Consider the following 23,402-nt stretch of genomic DNA (forward strand, 5'->3'; position numbering starts at 1 on the left):
AATTGCCGGGCCACTTTCCACAGTGGCTACAAAGGAGACTCTGCCTTCTCTAGACCCTCTCGAGCATGTGTTAGCTGCCTTTCACTATAGCCATTTCAGTGGATGGAAAGTGGTGTTCCACTGTGGGCTTGATCTGTACTTCTCTAGCTATAATACCACCCATGTTTATCTTTTCTGGAGAAACAGCTACTAGATTCCTTTGCCTATTTCCAAAATTGAACTATTTGTCTTTTTGTTATGAAAGAATATATATATATATATATATATATATATATATGTTCTTATCAGGTAGGTGGCTTATAAACATTTTCTCCTATTCTATGGGTCTCTCCCCACTTCCTGCCAGGAAAGCACTCCACTACAAAGCTACATCCCCAGTCTACTTTGATATTGCCCTCTGAGACAAAAATATTTGGGCTAGGGGCACAGCAGCTCAATGATAGAGCATTTGCCTACTGTGTTCAAGGCCATGGGTTCAATTCCAAGTATTGCAAAAACCAAACCAAACCGTTTGTGGTGCTACAGGCCTCATGCACGCATGGTAGGGAGCCTCTACCCATGAGATACATCACCAGTCCCACAAAATTTTAAATTTTGTTTAAGTCCAATATGTCATTTCTTTCTTTGAGTAAATAGGGCCAACTGAGGCAGCAGACTGCCAGTTTCTGAGCTGGCCTCTTTCTGGTCTAGAAGCCTCTCTTCCAGAAAGAGCAGGCAGGTAGTGGCACAAGGTAGGCAGGATGTAGGGGGTCCTTGGAAATCAAGCTTGGTTGTGGGGGAACACATGAGCCTCCAAAAGCATTAGGCCAAGTGTATAAAGGAATGGATAAAAGCACCTAGGGCCGCACAAGTCTCCCAGTGGAGCTGCTGGTGGCCAGTGGCTACAGTGGCACCGAAACACCTCAAGGCCCTTTGTGTTTCCCCTGATCTTTACTGGGAACTAGAAGGCTTTTTACCTACACACTCTGCAGCCTTCAACCCCAAGACCTTTCTACACAACCTCCACACCTCCAAATCCTGCCACCCTAAATCCCAAGACTCTTCTAGACAACACCCTCCATTCAAGGCTCTTCCAGACAACCTCCTGGCAACTGTGCTTGTGTATCTTGAGTGAAAAGCCCAGTTTAAGGACAGGCCCCATTCAACTTTCTGTTGTTTGTGCTGCACTGTTCTAGGGTCCATGCTGGGGATAGACTGGCTGCCCTGATCCTGAGTGACTTTGGAATGGCAAATAGTCTCTGCTCCTTAGCCCAGAGGGGGCTGTTTGCAGAATCAAGTGTCACATTCTTACAGATCAAGGAACTCTAGGCCCAGCTGGGATTGATGGTAGATGAGGTGGCTGAAGGCCCAGCTGTGGAGGCAGACCCCCCCCCCATCATCCTCACCCACAGAAGATACATCAGTGATGGCTGTCATGGCCTGCTTACCTACCCTACAGCCCCAGGGCCATGTGTACAGGAATCTAGTTACCTGTAAGCTTCTGGGGAATATCTCTGCATCATCTGGTCCCTGTCTCCTTCCTGCTTCTCTATGTGCACCCCTGGGTCACCTCATTTCCAGGTCTAAGGCCTCCAGGCTTCAAAGTACTTAAAAGGACAAAGGGACCAATGAAGAGAGTAACTACAAGTACGCCCTCCCTGGCTGTGGCCATCGAGGAGTCCTAAGGAGCTGGGCGCTTTGGGAACACTGGAGTTTGCAGCTTCCCAGGGACAGGGGAAAGAAAGCATTGAGCATAGTGCTCTGGCCTCAGCTTCTTCATCTATAAATAAGGGCAGTTAAGAGTCCCTAACAAGAGAAAAAACACATATAATGTACTGGACAAGGCATGGCACAAGTCTCTGTTCAGTAAACGGGGTGAGTGTGACATTAGCAAATGTTTCCTGTCCTGGAGAACCGTGTGGGGCAGACTGTTCTCATTCCCTGCTGAACAGGCTGCAAGTGCAGGGAGAATTAGGATCTGAAACAAACTCATGGATTTCTGTTGAGATACTTCAAAAAGAAGCTATCTGTGCCCCGCCCCTAAGGTCAGTGGACAGACTAGTCAAAGACAACGAGAGAGATGGCTTGGGGTTACCCTGGTTTCCCTGGACACATCTCTGCTCCTTTTAGTAAGAGCTCTCACTGGTCCAAAAGGACTCTCAGTGACCAGGCTAAATGGAGGTGGCCTTTAGTGGAGAGATAGAAAGCATGGGACAAGTGACTAGTTCTTATGCGCAGTCTCCTCTGGGAAAACCCGTGAACTCTGCACTTCAAGAGAGCCCATTGTTCAAAGACCACACACAAGAAAAAGCCCAGTATTCCCTGACTGGTTTTGAAAAGGCCATGTGCCTTTCCAAAAACTCGGCTGACAGGAGGCTTACGTGTGGCAGCTTAGGATAGCCACCCAGAACCCCAGATTGTCCTATATGAAATACAACCATCAGGAGAGGACTTCTGGCCTTAGAGCCCACTTTCTAGGAAGACCACTGCACCCATTCAGGGTTGGTAATCTTGGGCAAGAAAGGGGAGCTGTCAGTGCTCACTGGTGACAGGGTCAGGGTCTGTGAGAGCTCTCTCCACCATGGTTTTCCCTTTTGCCCAACTGTCTCTGACCTTGGAAGTCTTCAGGCTGCTGTCTGGAGACTCGAGAAGAGGCTCTGGTAAGACTTGGAATACAGCCTCAGCCCAGGCCTCCTCTCAGAGACACCTACAGATCCCCAGCTAGCAGACTTGCCCATGCCATCACATCTCACCTGAGTGGGTTTAGATCAAAGAGTGCCATATCCCACGCTACACAGCTTCCCAGCTGCCTGTCTGGGATCAGAGAGCTTGGCTGCAGCCTCTTGCTGTGACCTTCTCCCCTACCCTAAAAAGGCACAAGAAGAGATTCCCTCTTCTGCCACATGAACACCGATTTTCTTTTGAGAACCTGCCAGGCTGTCTCTCTCTGGTACTGGGTCTTGAATTTTCCTTGGAGCTTCCACCATGTTGCTGCCCCCCTCTGCCTCTCTTGTTCATTGTGTTTAAATAACATCTAATATATTCCTCAGTCCCCAGTGATCTGACTCAAGTGTCCTTCTGAATCACCTGACCCATCCCAAACCTAACAGTTCTTGGCCAGGGCTGTGGGGCTCAGGAGAAGAGGTAGAGAGAACAAACTCGCCCCAGGAGTGTGACTGCAGAGATTTCCGCCTCACTGCAGCCTGCACCTCCCAGGGGACAGCTCAAACGCCTCCACCAGCCTCTTCCGCCCACCTCCAGCTCTTGCTCATCTGGCTGTGTAGTCTGAAGTGGCTCTGTCTCAAGACGGGCTGGTGCTGCACATGCCTGGGACAGGCAGAGCTGAGCCTGGTTCGGTCTGATTTAGGGCATGTCCTCCAGATCTGCATCTGGACAGAGCTGTTCTAGCAGACTGGACTCAGTTACCAACAGGGCACTTTTGTAGGTTCACTCAAACGGTGGACAAGTTGCTTTGGTGGGATTCAGTGGGCCAGGAGGACAGAGGGATATGTGTCTCAGGGCTCTTCCTGAAGGGCTGAGAGGAGCAGGATCTCCACTTCCTGACCCAAAGAGGACAGGGATGTGAGGGAGAGTGCAATCCCTCAGTCACACAGATCTGCCTTACATTTCTGGTTTGGGCAAGCAAGAAGCCTGTGGGGGCACTGGAAGGAAGCTCATGTGACTGACTGGCTGCTCAGGGGCAGACAGATGCTGTGGGGAGTCCTCTGTATACAAAGACAGGCCAGTGGAGTGGTGGCTGGGGAGCCAGTCCTGCAGATGTTGTTAAGTGAAACCTGATGTGGCGACATGAGAATCTGCAGAAAGCCTCACAAACAACCTTCCCTGGGATGTTTTGGATTGAGTTTTGTAGCTATGACGTGAAGGAGCCTCACATGTCAGGATAAAAATAGCTCTGGCCTCAATACACAACCCAAGTTACAGTGCAGCAAAACCAGATGCAAAAACATTAGCTACCCAGCTCAGACTCCACTTTGCAAGGCCCTGGCTTCATTCTCTACCTTCTTCCTTGCTGAGGTCAGGCCCAGGGATCTGGGGAGGCCCAATCAAGTAGCTCTTAGGATTTGCTGACTTGAGGGAGTAGGGCAAGGGACAGTGGCTACTGAGAACATACCCAGGAGGCCAAAGGAACAGATGAGATCTAGACCCTTTTGCTGATTTAGCCAGGCCATGGAGACAGTGAGCTGGCTTCTCATCTGTGACCATCTCAGAGAAAGGGGTACAGTCCACTCTTGGCAAAGAAAGTGCTTCATGAAGCTGGGCAGTGGTGCCACACACCTTTAATCCCAGCACTTGGGATGCTGAGGCAGGAGGCTCTCTGTGAATCCCAGGCCATCCTGGTCTATATAGGGAGCTCTAAGACAGTCAGGGCTACATAGAGAAACCTTGTCTCAAAACAAAACAAAACAAAAACAAAAAAACAAACAAACAGTAATAACAAAAAGTACTTCATGGAAGAAGAAGCAAGACTGGGAAGCTGGTATGGGACAAAAGGGAGACTGGTAGGGAAGGAGCAACTTCCTATAGAACTAAGAGACTAGAAGAAGGGAGGCCAAGCTGCTTTGGTCTTTTTTTTTTTTTTTTTTTTGAGAGGGAGTTGTAGAATTGAAGGTAGTACCGTTGTTTGGTTCCATGGATGAAAGGACACCACACCAGCATCGCCTGGGTGACCTGATCCTGGAGGTAACCACCTAAGACAGGAGTTGGAGCCTCACCCACATCCAGGATGCGTTCCAGCTGCTTGGCTCGCAGCACAAGACAAGATAATCAGTTACAGAGGGGCTTAGGAGTAAATCTCAGCTTTTAGGAGAGTGGTGGGGGTCACACAGCCATCTGCTATCAGGAAGGGGCTGCTACTGAAGCAAGGGCTGGGACAAGGCCAGGGCGAGAGAGAGAGAGAGAGAGAGAGAGAGAGAGAGAGAGAGAGAGAGAGAGAGAGAGAGAGAGAGAGAGAGAGAGAGAGAGAGAGAGAGAGAGAGAGAGAGAGAGAGAGAGAGAGACAGAGAGAGACAGAGAGAGACAGAGAGAGACAGAGAGACAGAGCTAGAATTGGCAAGACCAACCAACAAGAAGTCTTGGTTGCAGGCAAGAGCACACCTTCCTGGACAGCGCGTCTGGGGAACTTCTGCTCACCTTTGGTGACCTGTTCATAGCCATCCTTCATTTCAATCATCTCTTAAAAAGAGACCTCATCCTTGCTGGGTACCTGCTGCTAGGGATTCATACATGAACAAAACCTAGCTCCTGTAGCCTGAGATCACAAGAACATATAAGACACTTGGTGATCCTGATAAAATCAAAAAAGAAGCAGGGATGACCCAAATGTTTGCATTTCTGATCACTCTGGGCTATCAAGGATTTGGAACCTATACCTTTGCTGGAGGGGCCTTAACAGGTCACAGCCAAGAGGGAATGCAGGGGGGTTCCTCCACCATCCACCCTGACAAGCATGAGGGGCTGGGGGTGGGCAGCCTTGCAGAGGCTGTCACCAGAACTGATCCGAGTGGTCCTGTGATACTAAGGACAGATGTCAAAGCAGTTCCTCACAGCACAGTGCTGGTCTTAGCCCTGCCTATGGAGGAGCTTCCAAAGCCCCCAGGTACTCCATCCTAGTTTAGAAGACGGGGAGGTGGGTCCTGCAGCAGGAGCCCACTACAGGGTCCAGATCTTTCTGCTGCCTCCCAAGAGCTGAAAGGAGATATAGGCTTTGAGGTCTAAAGAGCAACGGGCAGGGTCTGGGGGAGCTGTGACAATAAGCTGTGGGAATAGTAAGCAGAAGATAGGAGGACAGGAAATGAGGTTCTATGGAGCCTGAGGCCAGCCTGGAATCTCCGTGAAGAAAAGAACTACTTCTTGGGGAACTGGTAGGCTGGAGCCACAGCTGGGAACAGGACACCCAGACCAGTTCTTAGTCAGACAACTAGGCTCCTACTGCTTTTCCCCTTAGGTGAAGAAAGCTTCCAAGGGCGGCAAAGGTGGAATCTCTATGCCTCTTTGAGTGCAGGATTGACAGCCAGGTTCCTGGGCCAGTACAAATGCCTGTCACAACCCTCAGTCAGAGGACTGAGGCATGCTCTCTTCTCTGAGCTGCTGGATGAAGTTGGGCTGATCTAGGTGAACATCCCTGTAAAGAGTTCAACACAGGACCAGGTTTCGATAAGTGCATGGCAATGCTAGCAGCTCTTGGCACCACTGTTACCACAGGGAGAAATGGTCTTGTTCCTGAAAGCCTCCTGGGTTTCTTCCAGGACTTGGTTGTCTGATGATAGGAAGATACTGCTGACATCTGGTCACATCGGCCTAGTCTGCAGGGAATGAAGTGGAATTGGAACATTTCACCTTTGTCCCTTTCAGAGCTGGAGGTGGAGACACCAGACCTGCAAAGTATGTTGCCATGGGCAGTTTTTAGTCCATTAATGGAGCTGGGAATAGAATGCTTGCTGAGAAAAGACAAAGCTATCCCTACTCCTCCCTAGTGATGGTGCATACCTGTAATCCCAGCACCTGGGAGGTGGAGGCTGGATGATTTAAAAATCAAAGTTATCCTTAGTTACCTGATAAATTTAAAGCCAACTTGGGGAACATGAGACCCTGCTTTAAAAAAAAGGAAGAAAAAAAATAAAGAAAGAAAAAAAGAAAGAAAAAGAAAAAATAGGAAAAGAAAGAAGGGCCCATGGCAAGCAGGCAGGTCATGACACTTAAATGTTAGGTCAAGTATCAGACCTGCTGTGACCCTTAGCCCAGATTGCCATACTACTGCTTGGACTCCGAGGGTACCTGGCTCACCTCAGGCCTGATATCTGCCTGAGAGCAGAGCTTGTCCAGGCCTTAGGAGAAAAAGAGATGAATCTTGGGTTCTACTAATTGTTCTGTGGGTCAGGGTGGTCCCACAGAGGACTGGTTACTGTCCTTTTTTCCACAGCCTGGCAATACAATACATGTGCAGATTTTATGAATCAGGTAGAGATGGTATACAGTAACCTGAGTCCCAGGAGCTCCAGGCTAGGAGATGGCTTTACTGAGAGGTCTAGGCAGCTCGCCTGCTGTTCTGGAGGGAGTTCTTTTCTGGTCAGGAACAAAGGAGGTGGAACTCAGACCCGGTTGTCTGTGCTGGCAGGAGAGAGTCTATGCTAGGTCACGTAAAAGGAAAAGTCCCATGTGGGCAACTCTGTCTCCAGTGCCCTGGGAACTACTGTGGTACTGCATTTAGGGCAACACAGCACTCACCCAGCCATGTGATAGGTCTCTTCCCCATCACTGTGTGGGATCTGCACTACTTGAGTGTACAGAGCTAATGTGAAGGAGGGGCCGTTGGCTTCCCTGGAGATGCCCTGACATTGCCTTCTAAGAAGTTCCTGCATGGAGGGTGGAGTGATCTCCTCTTATGGGACATAGCACTGTAGTCTCAGGTTCTCAGATCTGTGTCATGGAAGGCAGACGACAGGGCTCTAGACAGGAAGAAGGGCTGGTCTTGCCGCCTCTGTTCATGTGCAAATATGCATGTGTGCACAGTGCCCAGGAAGTAATCTGGGGAAGAGCAGCCAGCAGAGCAATGAGGACATTTCCTGCATGCTTTCTGACCTCAACACCGCCCCACACATCCACGGCGTCTGCAGCGGGCCTCCCAAGGCAGCTGAGCCAGGAGAGGGCAGAGGGCAAACTGGCTTCCTGCATTCCTTTCTTACTGATTTGATCTTGACCCTCCAGAGTCATGAACATATTTGTAAAGTCTGATGCCAGCTGTGGAGATGTAGATGTGAATGCACCTTCATCTGTCTGGAGGGTCTCATGGCCCCAAGTTCCATAAAGGGCTCAGGCTAACTTTGTGGCTACCAGTAATTGCGGGTTTGTGAAGGAAATTGCAGTATTGGCTATCGGCACTTCTCTGGGATTCTTCCCAAGACTGACTTTCTGCCCAACTTGGATGTTTTGTTGTTCTTTTCTATGACTTCTGAGTGTCCCTGGCTGATATGATTCATTCCAAGAGCTTTGGCAGACCAGGGTAAAAGTCCTACTACTTCAGCCTCATTAATTGCCTACCCAATCTGATGGGGCGAGGGACTGAGATTCAGAGTTCTCCGCCATGTAAGTTTTCTCAGCTCTTGTCTCTAAGCAGCACCATGCTTTTGATACCCGATGACCCCCAGGAACCTTGCAGGACCCCAACTCTAGACTGGGTGCCTAAAGTAGTTTCTTGGCGCATACTCTCAGTAGCAGGAACCCATATTGCAGCTGTCAACTTCTCTGTGCTTAGGAAGGAGGTAAAGAAAACAAGAGACCACAGAGGGTCCTGGGAGCACCAGGTATCTCAGTCTGCCCATGGCTCATGCAACCTTCTGCTGCTGTCACCCTGAAGATGGATAAGATGGTAGGGTGCTATCTCCTAGGGAGGAAGGACTGAGGAGCAATTGCAGGGCTCCTTCCTCCTGGGCTCCTACTGGACCCCCCCCCAATCTAAGGAAAAGTCTTTCCTCCATTTCAGTGTAGCTCCTATTACCTGTTCTGCACCACCACACTTGCTTTCTGCCATCTGTCCCCCGAATTTGTGGCTGGCCCTTATTATACTGACTTGAAGACAGAGAGGGTAGAGAATGAATTCTTCAGTTGAGGGACAGGAGGTGGGAGCCACAGCAGGGGTCCTGGCATCAGGATATGGGAGCTGCTTCCTTGACCACAGCTAATGACTGCTCAAGGGAAACTGGTCTCCTGAGTGAGGAAGTGATGGTATCCTGGGGAAATGGGAGAGAGGAAGCCAGGCTGCTGCTGGAGTCCCTCGCTCTGCACATCAGACAGAACATACAGCGGGAGAGCCTGGAGCTTGGGCTCCCATGTTCCTCCTGCTGCAGGGCTCTGGAGATCCATAGCTTTGTCACGGAGGGGTGTCCTCAGTACATGGCCTGTGATTTGACTTGGCATATCCAGGGGTGTACCAAGGCCTGAAAATACTCTCAACTTCTCAGACACTGGGCATGGTGTCTGGTCAAACAGCTAGGGGCTTCTACTGGGGTGGGGCAGGTGTCATATGGATCCAAGGCTAGGAACCAGAATACCATGGGGTTGCGGGGGTGGGGGAATGACATCACAATGTTACTGAAAGGCTATGGGTGTATGGAAAGATAATGAGGTCCTTGTGTCTAGATGGCATGAGGGGTTCAAGGGACAAAGACCTGGCAAACATCCAAGACTCATTGGGTAATTTCTTACCAATCTGTGTCCTTGGGCCTTTTTAAGGATCATGTGGCTCAGGGAGGTGGTCTCTGCCTGGGAGAGGAGGAGCTAGGCAGTGTGGCCAGGGACAAGAGCTACCTGCCACCCCGAAGGAACCAGAGGAACAAGCACCAGGAATGCCTTGGCTACCTTCACTTGCAAGGACAGCCCGGAAACAGCCTGTTTGAATTATCCTGTCTCTTGCCTGGGCTGCCTGCCATGCTGAGAGCTATTCTGAGCTTTGTTGAGGAGGAAATGGCTGCCTAGCCTTTTTCCACCTGTGAGACCCAAGACTGAAGGTCCTGGCTGGTTGCCTGCCTGTGGAGAAATTGCCTCAGAGGGTTTTGTGCTTAGTCAGTGGTTCAAAAGCATCAAAAGTACTGAAGATGAGGGAAAAGGGCTGTGAGGGTCTCTTTGGGGGCTACTGGAGTGTGAGCCGGGAGGCAGCAGGAGGGCGTTCTCTTTTGTGGTAGAAGACCATGGGTCGGCAATCTACCGGCCCTCATACCTGGCAGAGCAGCCTTACGAGTGACCTCCTGGTGCAAGGTAAGATTCAGTACTAGCATCTTCTCAGGACAGAGCCCTCAGGGAAATACTTACTGGGAGGGTTTAGCAGGTTGGCTCTGCCGGAGGTGGGTACATGAAGCTCCGAGTGGCTGACTCGGAGGTCAGGGCCATCAGGTGCGCCTGGGTCATCCGTCTGGCCTGCAGGGGAGGAAGCAATTTCTGCCAACACCTCCAGATCCTTCAAGACAACCTGGGGAGACAAGCGGAGGATGAAGGACACACTCCCTACTATGGGCTGAGCTGATGTGGCAGAGATGAAGTCAGAGATGAGGAGTGTCTTGTCGGGAAGGGACACCTGTAGACCAAGTGCTGCTTGCCTATTGCTGTGAGAGGGCTTGGGAAAATGTGGTGAAGGTGCAGATTAAGAGGACACTGATGGCGAGGCCTAGGAAAGGAAGCTGATGAGGCTGGATAATCTTTCCCACAGCCCACCTCTTTCACTCTGAACCAGGACTGGAGAGGGCTCCTTGAGATGCAGGTCCTGGGCGTCAGGATGAACCATACATAGGATGTATGTCACAGTCTCTGTATTGTATGAGGTTCTTGGTCCTATACTTCCCTGTGCAAGAACAGACGTCACTGCACAGGTGACACTAGGTCAAACAGAACCCAAAGGGTCCTCTATACTTTGGGTGTGATTCTGGCCTCTGGTGACTTCCTAACATCCAGACAGGATTGTCTCCCATGTGTTTCCACTCAATTTTGGGTGGGGGCAAGGTCTCTTCAGCTGCCAACTTGCCTACTGACTCTTCCAGGGAAAAGGCAGAATACACGTGCAAGTTACTCTGGGCCATAGGCCCTTTCTCCCCTGGGGTTGCCTCTAAAGTGCCCCTAACCCTGAAATAACATCATTTTCACTTGGCACCAGAGCTGCACAATGGCAAAGCCCGTCCCATTGTTGCATTATACAGTGGGCAGTAGGAAAGACCAGGGCATGCCCCTTGTGTATGGTCATGGGTCCTAAGACCTGTGTTTTATACTCCCCCAACATGGAGCTCCTCCCACTGCAAATCCTGCCAAGTCTTTCTGTTCCCAACTCATCAGTTCTCAAGAAGGCCTGCCTCTGCCTCACCACAGGTACATCCTTAGAACTAACTCTGACCTCCAGCACATCTCAGCAAAGCGGCTGAAGACAGGGACAGCTGTGCCTTCATTGTGCTACCTTGAACCCAGACCAAGAATTAATCATTGGATGGTGTGGGAGGAGGAAGGGAAAAAAAGAACCATAGTAGGGAAAGGGACTAGGGGAAAAGCTGCAGAGCTCTGTGGGTGGGCCCTGAGAGGTTAGCTGGGTGGAATTTGATAACACAGGTCAAGATAAGGCTAAAATGTGGGTCCTTTTGGGATGATGAAATGTTCTGGAATCAGATAGTGATGATCGCTACAAATCCCTGTAAGCACAAATGCTCTTCAACTGAAGATGGGGTTATGTCCTAATGTACACACTGCAATTTGAAAATATCACAGTCTATACACCCAACCCATGAACACTGGAACTCAGCAACACAGCACACTGCAAACAACAAGCTGCTTTCCTTCAAGATGACAAGGCTCACCAGGAGCTGTTCACCACCAAAGGGTATGTAGTGCACACCAGTGAGCCCAGCACTTAGGAGGGAAAGGTACGACCAATCTGGGTTTGGGGAAATGGCTCAGTGGGTAAAATGTTTATCCTGCAAGCAAGAGGACCTGAGTTTGGATCTCCAGCATCCAATTGAAAAGTCAGGCACAGTGGCACATGTCTGTAACCACAGTGCTGGAGTGGAGGAGATGGTCAAATCCATGGGGCTTGCTGGCCAGCCAGTCTAGCTAAAATGGTAAGCTCCAGGTTCAGCAGGAGACTCTGTTCAAAAAGGTAAAGAGAGCAGGCATGATGGCTTAGCAGGTAAAACCATTTGTCATCAAACCTGCTGATCTGAGATCAATTCCCAGAACTCACATGGTGGAAGGAAAGAACCAGTTAGCACAAGTTGTCCTCTGATCTTCATTTACATACACATGCCATGACAGGCGTGCTTGTGTATAACTCTGGAAAGGTCTCTGAAATGTGAACGTGCCCACCTGACGCTATGTGATTGTCACTTTTGACACTTTTCTGCTTGTCAGTCTTCTGCTTGACTAGCTTTCCTGTACCATGGTTGAGGATCTCTTTGCCTGCTGATCTTTTCCGGCCTCTTGGTCTTCTCTAAGCTATATCACATATTTGGCACATGACCTTAACACCTGCACCTTGGCCTCCTCTAGGCTGGTCATGGTGTCACTCACTCAGATGCCACCTCTACTCTTCCCCTAACACAGGCCCTGAGACCTTCTTAAGGCCTGTATGAGTTCTTGCTCTTATCCAAGCTGCATAAGACACTGGGCTGTTAGGAGGGAGTCAGAGCCACCCTTGCCTATGGCTGTGGGCATAAGAATCAACAAAGCAATGGCCCTTGCCAGGAGCTTATGGTTTGCCTGTCCTTTTGTGCACTGGAATTTGGGTTTTAGTTGCTCTTGGAATAGGTTCTATTTGCTGAAATGTGGGAAAGGGCTCCGCAGTGACTGGAAGACATGGCCCCTACACAGCCCTGTCATATGGCAGGAACAAAAGGTAGCACCATGTCAGCCCAAGAACTAGAGGATCCTAGGTGTGTTTGGGTTGTAGCCAAAGGAAGAGTCTCCAGCAGGCTCTCGGCTCCAGGAAGGGAAGACACAGAGGGAAAAGGGTGTGGTGGGAAAGCAGATGGCACAGTTATGAAGTTTTGAAAGAGAAGCAGATCCTAGCCCCCACCATTCTCTGGAACTCCATTTCACAAGCAAGGACCTTCCCAAAGGTCAGGGATGGGAAACTAGATCAGGGACTTGGAGTGGGGGGACAGTGTGGGGTGACTCAACCAAAACTAAACAGCATGGCAAGAATCAAGTCAAGATAAGTTCTACAATAATTAAACAGAGTTTTCATAGGGGTACTCCCACTCCAAGAGAACTGCAACGTATGTTCACACAGAAACTTCTATGTGAACATTCATCCCAGTTGAACAACAGAAAGGTCTCTCTTCTGATAAACAGGATGTGGTATACCCATTCCACAGAAAAATGACCTGGTCATAAAAAGAAATGAGGAAGGGGGCTTGACTCAGTGAGTAAAAGCTCTTGCTGTACAAACCTGATAAGCTGTAGGGCACATTTGTAATCCCAGTGCTCCTGTAGTGAGATGGGAGACAGAGACAGTCTGACATATGTTGTGTATCAGTAGAAACAACAGAGATCTTGGCTCAGTAAGATAGAAGGTAACTGACTCCTGAAAGTCATCCTTGATTGTGGCATGTGTACATACCATACACAAATTAAAAAAAAAGATATTGGCCTAGGTAGCAATATGAAGAGCCTCATAAACACTTGCTAAGTCAAAGAAGGTAGATATCCAAGGCTACAAACTACCATGATTACATGAAATGTCTAGAAGAGACAAATCTGAAAAGATGAAGGTACATTTGTGGTTGCCAGTAGTTAGGGTTGAGACTGCTAATGGGTACAGTTGCTTTCTTGGGGGATGAAATGTCCTGGAATTAGGCAGTAGTGATGGCTAAAACCATTGTAAAACATTTTAAAAACTACTCAGTTTTGGTATATGAACTGTATGTAAAATGTAAAAACTAAACCAAAATTTCAAATTAGCACACTAATTCCCAGTCTGGCGGCACTTTAGAGAATTGGCTTTCTTTCACCACTGCCCAAAGAGCAGTTCTTTCTAATGTCCTATGATCTGACAATTGGTTCAGACTCAGGACAGATGAGGAAGAGGAGGAGGTCACCCTGGTCTCCTTCATGCACTTTGCTTCTACAAGTCATGCTGCCCCCTCAGGGATCTCTCTGTGCAGGTGAACAGGGACACTTGCCCTCTGAGGTCAAATGTTCTGAGTGAGAAAAGTATGGGCAAGCAAGGCTGGCGGTACAGATGCCCCCAGCTCTTGCATGATCCCTGACACCAGGTACATGACCTACTAGATGTCTGCAGGGTACTTTTTTCCATCTGAAGACATGCCTAGGAAGAACCAGTAGCATGCAGGAAGAATGAGCTGAACAAGGTCATGTCTCCTGGAGCAGCTCAAGAACCAGGCTACAAGAGACAGAGAGGTCAGAGGAGCAAGCTGTATTTGCTTCTGGCTGGAATTAACACTCAATCACCATCCGTGTCACCTTACACTCTTACATGAGAATCTGAGATTTGTACCGTCACCAGCTCAAGATAAAGAGTGTCTGTTTCATACTCAGCTCTGGTCCTTAAACTTCAGTTTGTTAATAAAACTACTCAGGGCTTTGTGGTCAGATATTCCAGACTCCCAACACCTCCCCTAGACCAGGTAATGCTATCCAATGCAGCTCTCCTCTTCCTAAAGCCTACTGAGTAGTTACTATGGTTCTGCTCTGACTATAGGAGACACAGGGCTAGACAGGACAGGCTCTGTCTGAGTTACAGGCTATAGGATGCACAATTAAACATTTATTGAAAGAGAGCCTCTGGGCTTCAGGAATCAGCAACGTGGTTTGAGGGGAGCCAGGAGCCTTTGGAAGCAATTGAACATGTATCCACCAAAGGCGTGCGTGTGTGCGCACATGTAGGGCATTTGATGCATTCTTTTAACTAGCATAAGCTGCTTATGGATGCAGAGAACAACTCGGCACATTCCAGGAAACAACGCTTGTGGTGCTTTAGTTCCAGAGAGGGATGTGAGGACTGGAAGGTGTGTGTAGCTAGAAACAAGCTCAGGAGGCTAGAGTGGACTGTCACAAGCTTATGATCCACACAAAGGAATATGGGCTCCATTTTGCAGGTAATAGCATCTCTATTTCCCTGTACAAATGGAGACTTGACCATGCAAAGCTGCCCTGAAGGCTGTGAGATCAGCTGGTCCTCTATGCCCAAGAATTCAACCAACTGTGGACTGAAAATATTACTGTGATGTACATAAATACAGTAATATGAAGGTTTTTTCTTATCTATTTCCTACACAATGAAGTATAATAGTATTGCCAAAGCATTTAATTGTATTTGGTATAATATGCTACCTAGAGATGACTTAAAAGTGCATGGAACAGACTATGCAGGTTATATGAAAATACTGGCCCATTTTATAGAAGGGATATGAACATTTTCAGATTCTAGAATCCAAAGGGTCTCTGCATCAACCCTTTATGCATACCAAGGAACAAGGGGACTTCATGTACAGAGCACAGAAAGCAGGCTCAAAGATTCTGATTTACCACTCTTATTACAAGACTTTTAATCCCAACACCAAGATGTTAATGGCCTTGGCTTGGTGATGGGGTGGGAATAACAGTGTTCACACAGGGCTTTTCATGAGACTGTACACCATCCATCTCTGCATTATTGCCTCCTGCCCACTGGACAGGAGAGCAGAGCCAGAAAGGTTGCACATTTTGCATTCAGAACTCTCTTATTTTAGAAAGCTTAACATCAAACGGCAAATGAATGCAAATTACACTTCAATTGCACAATTCAAGCCGGAAATGTTGTCTACAGGTTCCGCTGGTGATCCCCGCTACTCCTCCTGTGCTTACAAAGCAAATTATTTGTTTCTGGTCCTAGAGACTGGCAAAAAGCCCATAGCCCTGCCTGAGACACCATACATGCACAGGTGCACACACAATGAACTAACCCTTCCCGCCCCTTAAATAGAACAGAACTGAAGAGGGGAAGGGGCTACTTGAATGGACGGCAAGGAATGACTTACAGTGGATACTGGGGAGTTACTGTGGGAATATATAGTAGCTCTCTGACATTAGCTCTTGTGATCAAATCCCGGGGCTAGCTGTTTCTCAGCCGACTCATAATCCCAACTTGGATTTTGGGCTTTGAAGCAACAATCAAAATAAAGATCTGGCCCAGGGAAGAGTGCTATGGCAGAGAAAGGTCTTGTCAACAGGGGCCCTGGGAGAGACAGCAGAGACAGTAGAAGTCCACTCTTCCTGTTAGAACTGGCTTTGAGTCTCTGTGCCCAGCCCTGGGTTGTGGTGTTCTATACTTCCCTGGAGACCCTGCAATCCTTGGAGTGTGAGTAGGAAGCTGGGAGACAAGGGATCCTTGCTCAAGGACCTCACAAGGCCAGAAGGAAAGGCCCCAGAGCCACAGACATGTGGCCAGTTTTGCTCCACCCCCAGAAACCCAGATCCAGTTCTCCTGCCAGTGAGCAGGCTGCCTGGGTCCATGCCCATGGTTGGCCTAGAGTCCTGGCTCTGAGGATGGGGACTAGCTCAAAGAAAGCAGGAGGAAGCCACACCAATTAGTATGCGCTACACAGCATTTTTGCAAAATGAATATAAAACACTTGTGCTTTCTTTTTGTGTGAGAGAAAGAAGAGGGGAGGGGGAGGGAGGTTACAAGAAAGCAATATTCTGCAGGAGCAGGAGCTCCTGCTGTTACCATGGCAGTGGAAGGGGGTGGGGAGGGCCATCAGCTGGTCCCTGGTTCTGGAGTGCAATGTGCTGCCTTGACTCCTTGGTGGGGTGCAAGGGTCAAGGTTGAAGACAGTGAATACTGTCTCTGAGGGAAGTCTCAGGAGCTGCAGGAAAGGGGCTTTGTATTTCCCATGGGGTAGGCAACAGAGAAGAAAAACCAGGGATTCCTAAGATGATCCCCTTTGTTGAAGACAACTTTATAGTAGCAAACGGCATTTTCCACAAAGGATAAACATGGACACTGTCATCTGTCACCCTCATTTTCTAGTAGCCAAGGGCAACTCTCTTCTAGACTGTGTTGCTTTTTCCCATGTTTTGCTGGTCTAACGGGTGTCCATCACTCCAATACCTGTCTAGAGCCCAGCTCAGGAAATGATGTAGGACTGGAAGGCTTTCTGCCTTTCCCAGGCACTGTGGCTGCTCCACTGTCCCAGCTGGTAAGGCTATAGGCTGCGGACAAGTACTGCAGTTTCAAGTCCCCACACTGGTGAGCCTGTTCTTGCCGTCAACCAACACTCTGGCTCTAAGCCCCAGGCAATCACTTAGGAGATACTAACCTACTGCAGCACAGGGAAAGGAAATAGATGATGCATAGTTTGGAATAACTGCTGCCAAAGGGATGGATGGACAAGACTGCCCACTGAGCTTTAGGAAGCATTAGGAAGCTCTAGGTTTATGTAGGCAAGTGCTAGCTGAGGCTCTGGATGTCAATTGGCTCAGGAACCCAGCTCCTTCGAAGGGAAATCTTTTTCTATTGTCAGGAAAATCCCAAACTGCTCTCTTCAGTGCTGGCCGGGAAGAAGCTCTAAGAATGTTCCCAAGAGGCACACTTTGTACTGGCAAGAGAGATGGATGCAGCTCCTGACTCTGGACACTGCATTCTGGCTAGTGTAAGCCAGTGCCAAGGAATATCTGAAGACTCTGTCTAGAACAGCTGATTGTAGTGTCTCACATGTGATCTGGGCCAGGTCAGGTTGTCCCTCATGCTCTGAAGCAAGGCTGACAGGAAGGCAGAGGCACCAAGGCCTGGCTTTCACAGGAACATTGGGCTTTCTGTTTCTGCCCACATAGGAACTAGTTCCTTTTGTTATAAGGGTATAGCTCAGTGGCCAGGCCTCCTCCATTCGTGGCCACATATGACTTGGCTCTTGCTGCCCTGGGGCTCGGGGAATCAGCCAGAGAATTCACCCTAGGAAGCCAGACTGAAGGCCAAGAGAAGTGGGAAATGCACCCACACCAGCTGGCAGCAGGGCTGGAGGCCTCCGCCCTAGACACAAGGTAAACAGAAGCTGCAGAAAGCAGCAGGCAGGCTGGCATTCTGAGCAAAGCTGTGGTCACATGGTACCCTGCCCTCTGCAACAAGATGAGCACTGCCCCAAGAAAAAAAGTTTAGAATTCAGGTGGGTAAGGTCTGTCTAGGTGTGAACACATTTCCTGTCCTATTAGAAAACTACTCAGGTTGCTTTTTAGTGTCTTGGCAAAGCAAAGTAACTTGCATCTGTACACACACACACACGGCTCACAGTCAACGTTGGCTGACTGAGTACACATCCTAGGGGAATTTAGGCAGCTTTTTTTTTTTTTTCCAAATGGACTTCGGAGATCTTTCCTAGTGTCTAGACCTGGACTGTCTATACGAAGGCCAGTCAGTACCGCCGATTAGTTGTGTAGGTCAGTGTAGATGATGGTGGTGGTTGCCCCTCTTGGGGTACAGGACAGAAGAAAGGGCAGCCTATGGTAGGATCACTGGGAGAGTGGACTGCTGAACCTACCCTCTAACCCCACAGGTCATCCTTCCTGCTGATCCAGCCATTCTCACTTGTACTGACCTGAGATCCTGGTTCTTAGGGGTAGAATTCTCTGTGATTGTTAGGGAACACAGTGCAGCAGGACAGTGGTACACATGCATGCCCTAGAGCTCTGTCATCAAGTGATGAGCTCCGGCGAGAGAGAGAGAGAGAGAAAGAGAGAGAGAGAGAGAGAGAGAGAGAGAGAGAGAGAGAGAGAGAGAGAGAGAGAGAGAGGAGTAGAGGAGAGGAAAGGAGAGATCATACATTGGCTTCAGAGAGATTCAGGAAACTACAAATCTGGACCAAATAAATTCCTCAACTTTTTTGGGTTCTTTGAAACTAGTTTTCTCTCAGGTGAAACGGAAAAAACCCCAGAGCCCTCTTGTGAGGCAGCTGGGTGGATGAAGGTGAGTGTTGGGGACCAGGCCTGTGACAAAGCCAGAGAGTTGTCTGAACTGTTACTGTGGAGAGTGGCCCTCTACTGGCCGAGCATCTTGTGAACCCACAGGAAACTGCCACTTTCAGTTTTCCAGAGGAGGGAAAAAACAAACAAACAAACAAAAAAACAAACAAACAAACCATGCAATCTGGAAGAACACTTGACTTCTAAAGATGCCAGGAACAGTGTGTGGTGCATGGGGTAACCACAGTCATGGTCTGGCTACTGCCTCCAGACTACATGGAGAGGCATGGGAGTTGAGAGCTGGGGTCCCTGCTTCCACAGATCTCATTCTGATCCACAGTTGTAGCTCTCAATCAGATATGTGCACCATGTCTCCTGGGAGTCTGTGAAAAATGCCAGCGCCGCCCAGGCAACCAGACCCAGGCTGAGGGTACAGCGGAGGGGATGTGGGACAAGGCCCAAGTAGCCAGCTCTGAAACTGCAGAGGATTCTGACATAGCCTGGTGTGGACAGTGCTTCAGGGCTTTGAAGTCTAATGGTTGAACTTTGACCCCTGAAGTGTGATCATTTGGGAAGTTCAAGGAGAGATGGGCATTGGGGCCTGTGGCAGGGCCAGGCCTTTAAGCAACTCTGTTCCCTATCCCAGGAGCAAGCTGAACCCTTCTGTTTAGTCTTCCTGCTCCAAGCAGGCCCCACCCCCGAGAAAGCAAGCTTGCTTTTCTGCTGTCTTTCTCAGTCCGCTCTGCTGTCCCCCTGGAGGGAGCTAGGCAGCGGCTTGCTACAGCACTCCACTCAGGGCAGTCACTGGCCTCAGATCTGGCTGCATGTCTGTCCTCTGTCCCATGCAAGTATTGAGAGACAAACAGACAGGTCCTTCTGGCCCACAAAACTGACTTTGTGGTGGAATGAGATCAGGCTTCCTGTGGTTACTGTGGTCTCCCCATCCCCTTTAGGGTGGCTAATGGAGAGACGGGGAAAAGTGTGAAACCTAGAGCAGAGGCCCTCTAGACGGACACAACTGTTGTTCCTCCATCCTTGGCAACGACTTGTTGACAAGGACTTAATTTAGAAAATCTACATCCTCCCTAGGCTCCTAGCGGTAGCTCCAGGTACTTTTGCTGGGCTGTGGGGTGCAGTCGCTGAAGAGTTGGGCCAGGGGGTCTGGCTGTCCCTAGAAGGAAGACACAGGGATTGGGACCAGGATGCAGTGTCTTCCTCTCACTGCCTGGCAGCTCCTGTTGCCTGCCACTTGGGAGAGAAAGGGAAGTAGGAAGCTGCAGGGTCAGCTGTGTCTGAGTGCAGACACAGCATCCAATGCTGTGGATAAGGGCCCTGTGCCACGGGGAAGGGGGACGACGACGGATGGACACGGACCCTGAGCCCCCTGTTTTCTCACAGGGAGTAGGCCCCTAGCTGGAAGAATTAAGCTCTTGGCTACTGACGTTATTTTAGTGTTGTTATGGGTGAAGATTTTAATCTATTGGATAATCTGATTTTAAAGAAACCTGTGGAACTGAGGCAGAAGCGGAGAGGTTGTTTTTGTTTGTTTTGGAGAGTAGACGGAAAGAAAACCAGAGTGAAATAAACTGAGGCAAGGAACTGAGATAGAAGAACAAGTTCCATTCTCAGGGAAGACTATCGGCTTCTGAACACACAGCATTAGTATTCCAGGGAGTGGAGTCAGGACCACACAAAGTCAGAGCTGGAAAGGACCAAGGCCAATCCAGTCCAACTCTAGCATCTTAGAGAAGAAAACTGGTCCTGTGGAGAGCTGGGTGGCATGGGACCATAGGCCTCCTGAACTCTGAGACCCCTGGTGAATTGGCCTCAGCTTTTTAGAAAACCAGATGGAGGACAGAGAGGGTTTCTGATCTGAGCCTGGAGCTACCGACTGCCTGTCCCATCTGTGAGTAGTCCAGAGGCAGCCCACAAGAACTGGAAAAGGTAAGAAAGCAAAGTCAAGATCAAATGCTGAGAGGGAGAGGGTGCATTCATAACTTGAGGTCAGCCAAGAACAAAATTCTATTATGGCAATATGAGAGACCAGTCCTACATGAACTGTATCCGAATCTGAGCTGGCCCCCTGTCCACAGTAGAGACTGTGTGGGGTTTTTAGATCCCCTGGAATCAGATCTACCCAGCTCCCAATTCTAGCTCTTAGTTGCATGACCTTGGATGAGTTATCTTCCCTATGTATGAACCTCCTTCTGAGTCAAGCCAAGAGAACTGAAACCATTGTAGGACTACCGGTCAGATCTACTGAGAAAACAGATTGTTGGTATTGTTATTCTGACAAAACCTAGCAATACCTGGGGTACAGGCCTCTGGATATGCTTGCGGGAGGTTAGCTTGCTGTGTTAATTGAGGTAGGAAGCCAACTGTGGATGCCATTCCTTAGGCAGGGGATCCGGGACTGTATAATGAGAAAGGGAACTGTGCAGCATTTATTTATCCCTTTCTGCTTTCTAATTGTTACCAATTGCTTCAAGCGCCTGCCCATTCACCCTGCTAGGATGGACTGTATGTACCCTTGAATGTGAGTCGCTTCTCCTTTAAGTTGCCTTTATCAGAGCATCCCGCCACAGCAACAGGAAAAGAGATGAAGACATAAGACAGATGTGGTGGAACAGTGGACCTATGTGTGCCCTGTCTCCTCACAGGCACACTGCAGCATGGTTCCTGTGGGAGGCTACCATTGAGGCAATCAGAGGGGGCCATTACTGGCTCCTCGAGTTGCCTTTAATAGAAGTGCCCTATTTAAATACAAGCCTCCATTTGGAAGCAGATCCTAGATGGCTAATCTTCAACTGAAGGCCCTCCCTTTAGAACAGAAGAGCCCTGGTTACCTTGGAATCTACAAGACTTCTCTTAGCAAGCTGTTGGCTGGGGTATCTTTTTGAGGGAGACTTCATGCCAATGCCCCTGTTATCACTAATCAAAGCAGGAAACCCCAAGCTCACCAGACTGAAGTGGCAAGACTCCTTGATAATGGGGAAATCAAGGTGCTACAACTGTGAGTAGGTGTACTGAGTAGAAAAGAGACTCAATGGGACAACAGGGCTGCTTGGCCTTGACACTGAGTTAAAGTAGCCTCAGCTGGTAGAAGGTGGGAGGGAGGCTTCTTGCCAAGCCAGATGACCTGAATTTGATCTTTGGAACTTACCAGTAGAAAGGAAATATTTATTTAATAAATAAAGCTTGCCTGAAGATCAGAGAGTAAAACAGCCGCCCTGGTCAGTCTTACAGACCAGGCAGTGGTGACACACACTTTAAATTCCAGTAGCCATACTAGTTTGCCATACCAACTGGCAGTAGTGGTGCATGCCCTAGAGAGAAATATAAAACAGGAGGAGACAGCTCTCATACAGAGTCTCATTCTGAGATTCCTGGAGGCAGGATCGCCATTTTGGACTGAGGTAGGGGTAAAAGCCAGTGGCTGGTTGTTTTGCTTTTCTGATCTTCAGGCTGAACTCCAATATCTGTCTCTGGATTTTTATTAGATGTGCTATAGGAAAGAACTGATTCCCACAAGTTATTCTCTGACTGCCACACAGACACAGACAGACAGACAGACACATGAATAAATATAAATATAAATTGAAATGCAAAAAACAACAAAGTAGTCTCTCCCTGATCTGTTTAGGGCATTAGGGTGGGCACCTGCCAGGAGAGGCCACATTAATAATAGCACTGTCTTAGCAAAGCCTGTGCTATTCTTTACGTTACAAATGAGCCCTGAAAGTGTCTTTGGCAGTTTGACTTGGCTAGTCAAGCCCTCTCCCTTGAGGGCCAAGAATCTTCTCTTTCTCCAGAGACCTGCACCATGAAAACAGGTTTAATTTCCCAACTCCTGCCAGGTCAACCCCTTCCTCAAATGGGGTTCATGGCATAGCAGGCTCAACCCTGGAGCCCTGCCCTTTGGTGAGAGACCAAGAGGCCCAGAATTGGAGACTAGCAGCACAGGCAGAGAGGTGCACCAGTGAGGACAGCCAGAGCTCAAGGATGCCCAATTCTGCTTTGGTCAGGGCTCAGCCTAGGCAGGTGTCCTCACTTTTGTCACATCCCATCAGGCTGAGGACATGAAAGCCAGTGACCTGTCCTAGATCAGGGACCATCACTGTATTTGCAGGGGACCCTCAGCACCTTTATAAAAAGCCCTTTCTCAGGTGCCTTAAGTTATCCCTGAGACCTCCCCCGTGGGTGCACAGCAAAGGCCCAGGACTGCACCCCAGCTGTTGCCTCCTGACACATTTGCTAGAAGGTGGTTCTCATTCTTTCTGCTGCTTTTGCACCACTCCCATCAGGCTATAGCTCTTGTCAGCAACTTCTCTTGATAGTGACTTTGAAGTTAAGGGAGGAGAAAAGCAAGGAGTTTCTCCTGGGTTGGTAATCTCTTCTGATACCTGAGATGCTGAGGCAGGGTATGCCAAACAGGCCCCACTGCTGAGAGAACAGGTCCATAGTAAGGTGGGACCCAGGAGGGCCTACTTACTGGTTTTAGAGAATTTGCTAAGGGGGAAGGGGGACAGGCCATGGCTGCTGAGGTCCTGATGAGTCTCTGCCAATGATGTCCTTTCTCTTTCTCTCCCTGGACCTGAGGCAGCCAGCTGGAGGCTTCCTCAGCTAATATGAGGAGCGATGTTTCAGACACCGTGGAACATGCTGACGTCAGGGTTCTAAGAAGTGAGGCTGGCACTGGATGCTAGCTTTAACCCAGGGCTGCTGGGGAGGTTGAGGGAGGGGAGGAAGGACATCAAGGGGCACTCTTCACTTCCCTATTACCCACTGCCTAGCTTTCTATTGGAGCACAGGCTCCTTAGCCTGCTCTGTGCCCCATAGGCAGGAGGAAGACAGAGCTGTGGGCATCCTGTGATTAGGTGTTGTCTGAAGAAACTGAGGGGAGGGGGGGTGTGAGTAGACATGGGGCTCATTTTGCTGAGGTCTTCTACAGAAATGAGGAGCCTTTGTTTACCATGGGG

General features: G+C 49.2%; 1 protein-coding gene across 2 annotated transcripts in view; it reads right to left on the minus strand.

Moving 5' to 3' along the window:
• Vac14 (VAC14 component of PIKFYVE complex) overlaps positions 1-23,402 on the minus strand; it is a 106,115-nt gene that overhangs the window by 41,863 nt on the left and 40,850 nt on the right. For both annotated transcript variants that reach the window (XM_050143651.1, XM_050143652.1), the window contains exon 13: positions 9,805-9,961. In XM_050143651.1, the coding sequence (XP_049999608.1) occupies positions 9,805-9,961 (157 nt within the window). The remainder of the gene's footprint in view (positions 1-9,804; positions 9,962-23,402) is intronic.

Source organism: Alexandromys fortis, unplaced genomic scaffold, assembly GCF_014885135.2.
Source record: "Alexandromys fortis isolate MF-2015 unplaced genomic scaffold, M_Fortis_MF-2015_v1.1 scaffold_1, whole genome shotgun sequence".
Classification (NCBI taxonomy): Eukaryota; Metazoa; Chordata; class Mammalia; order Rodentia; family Cricetidae; genus Alexandromys; species Alexandromys fortis.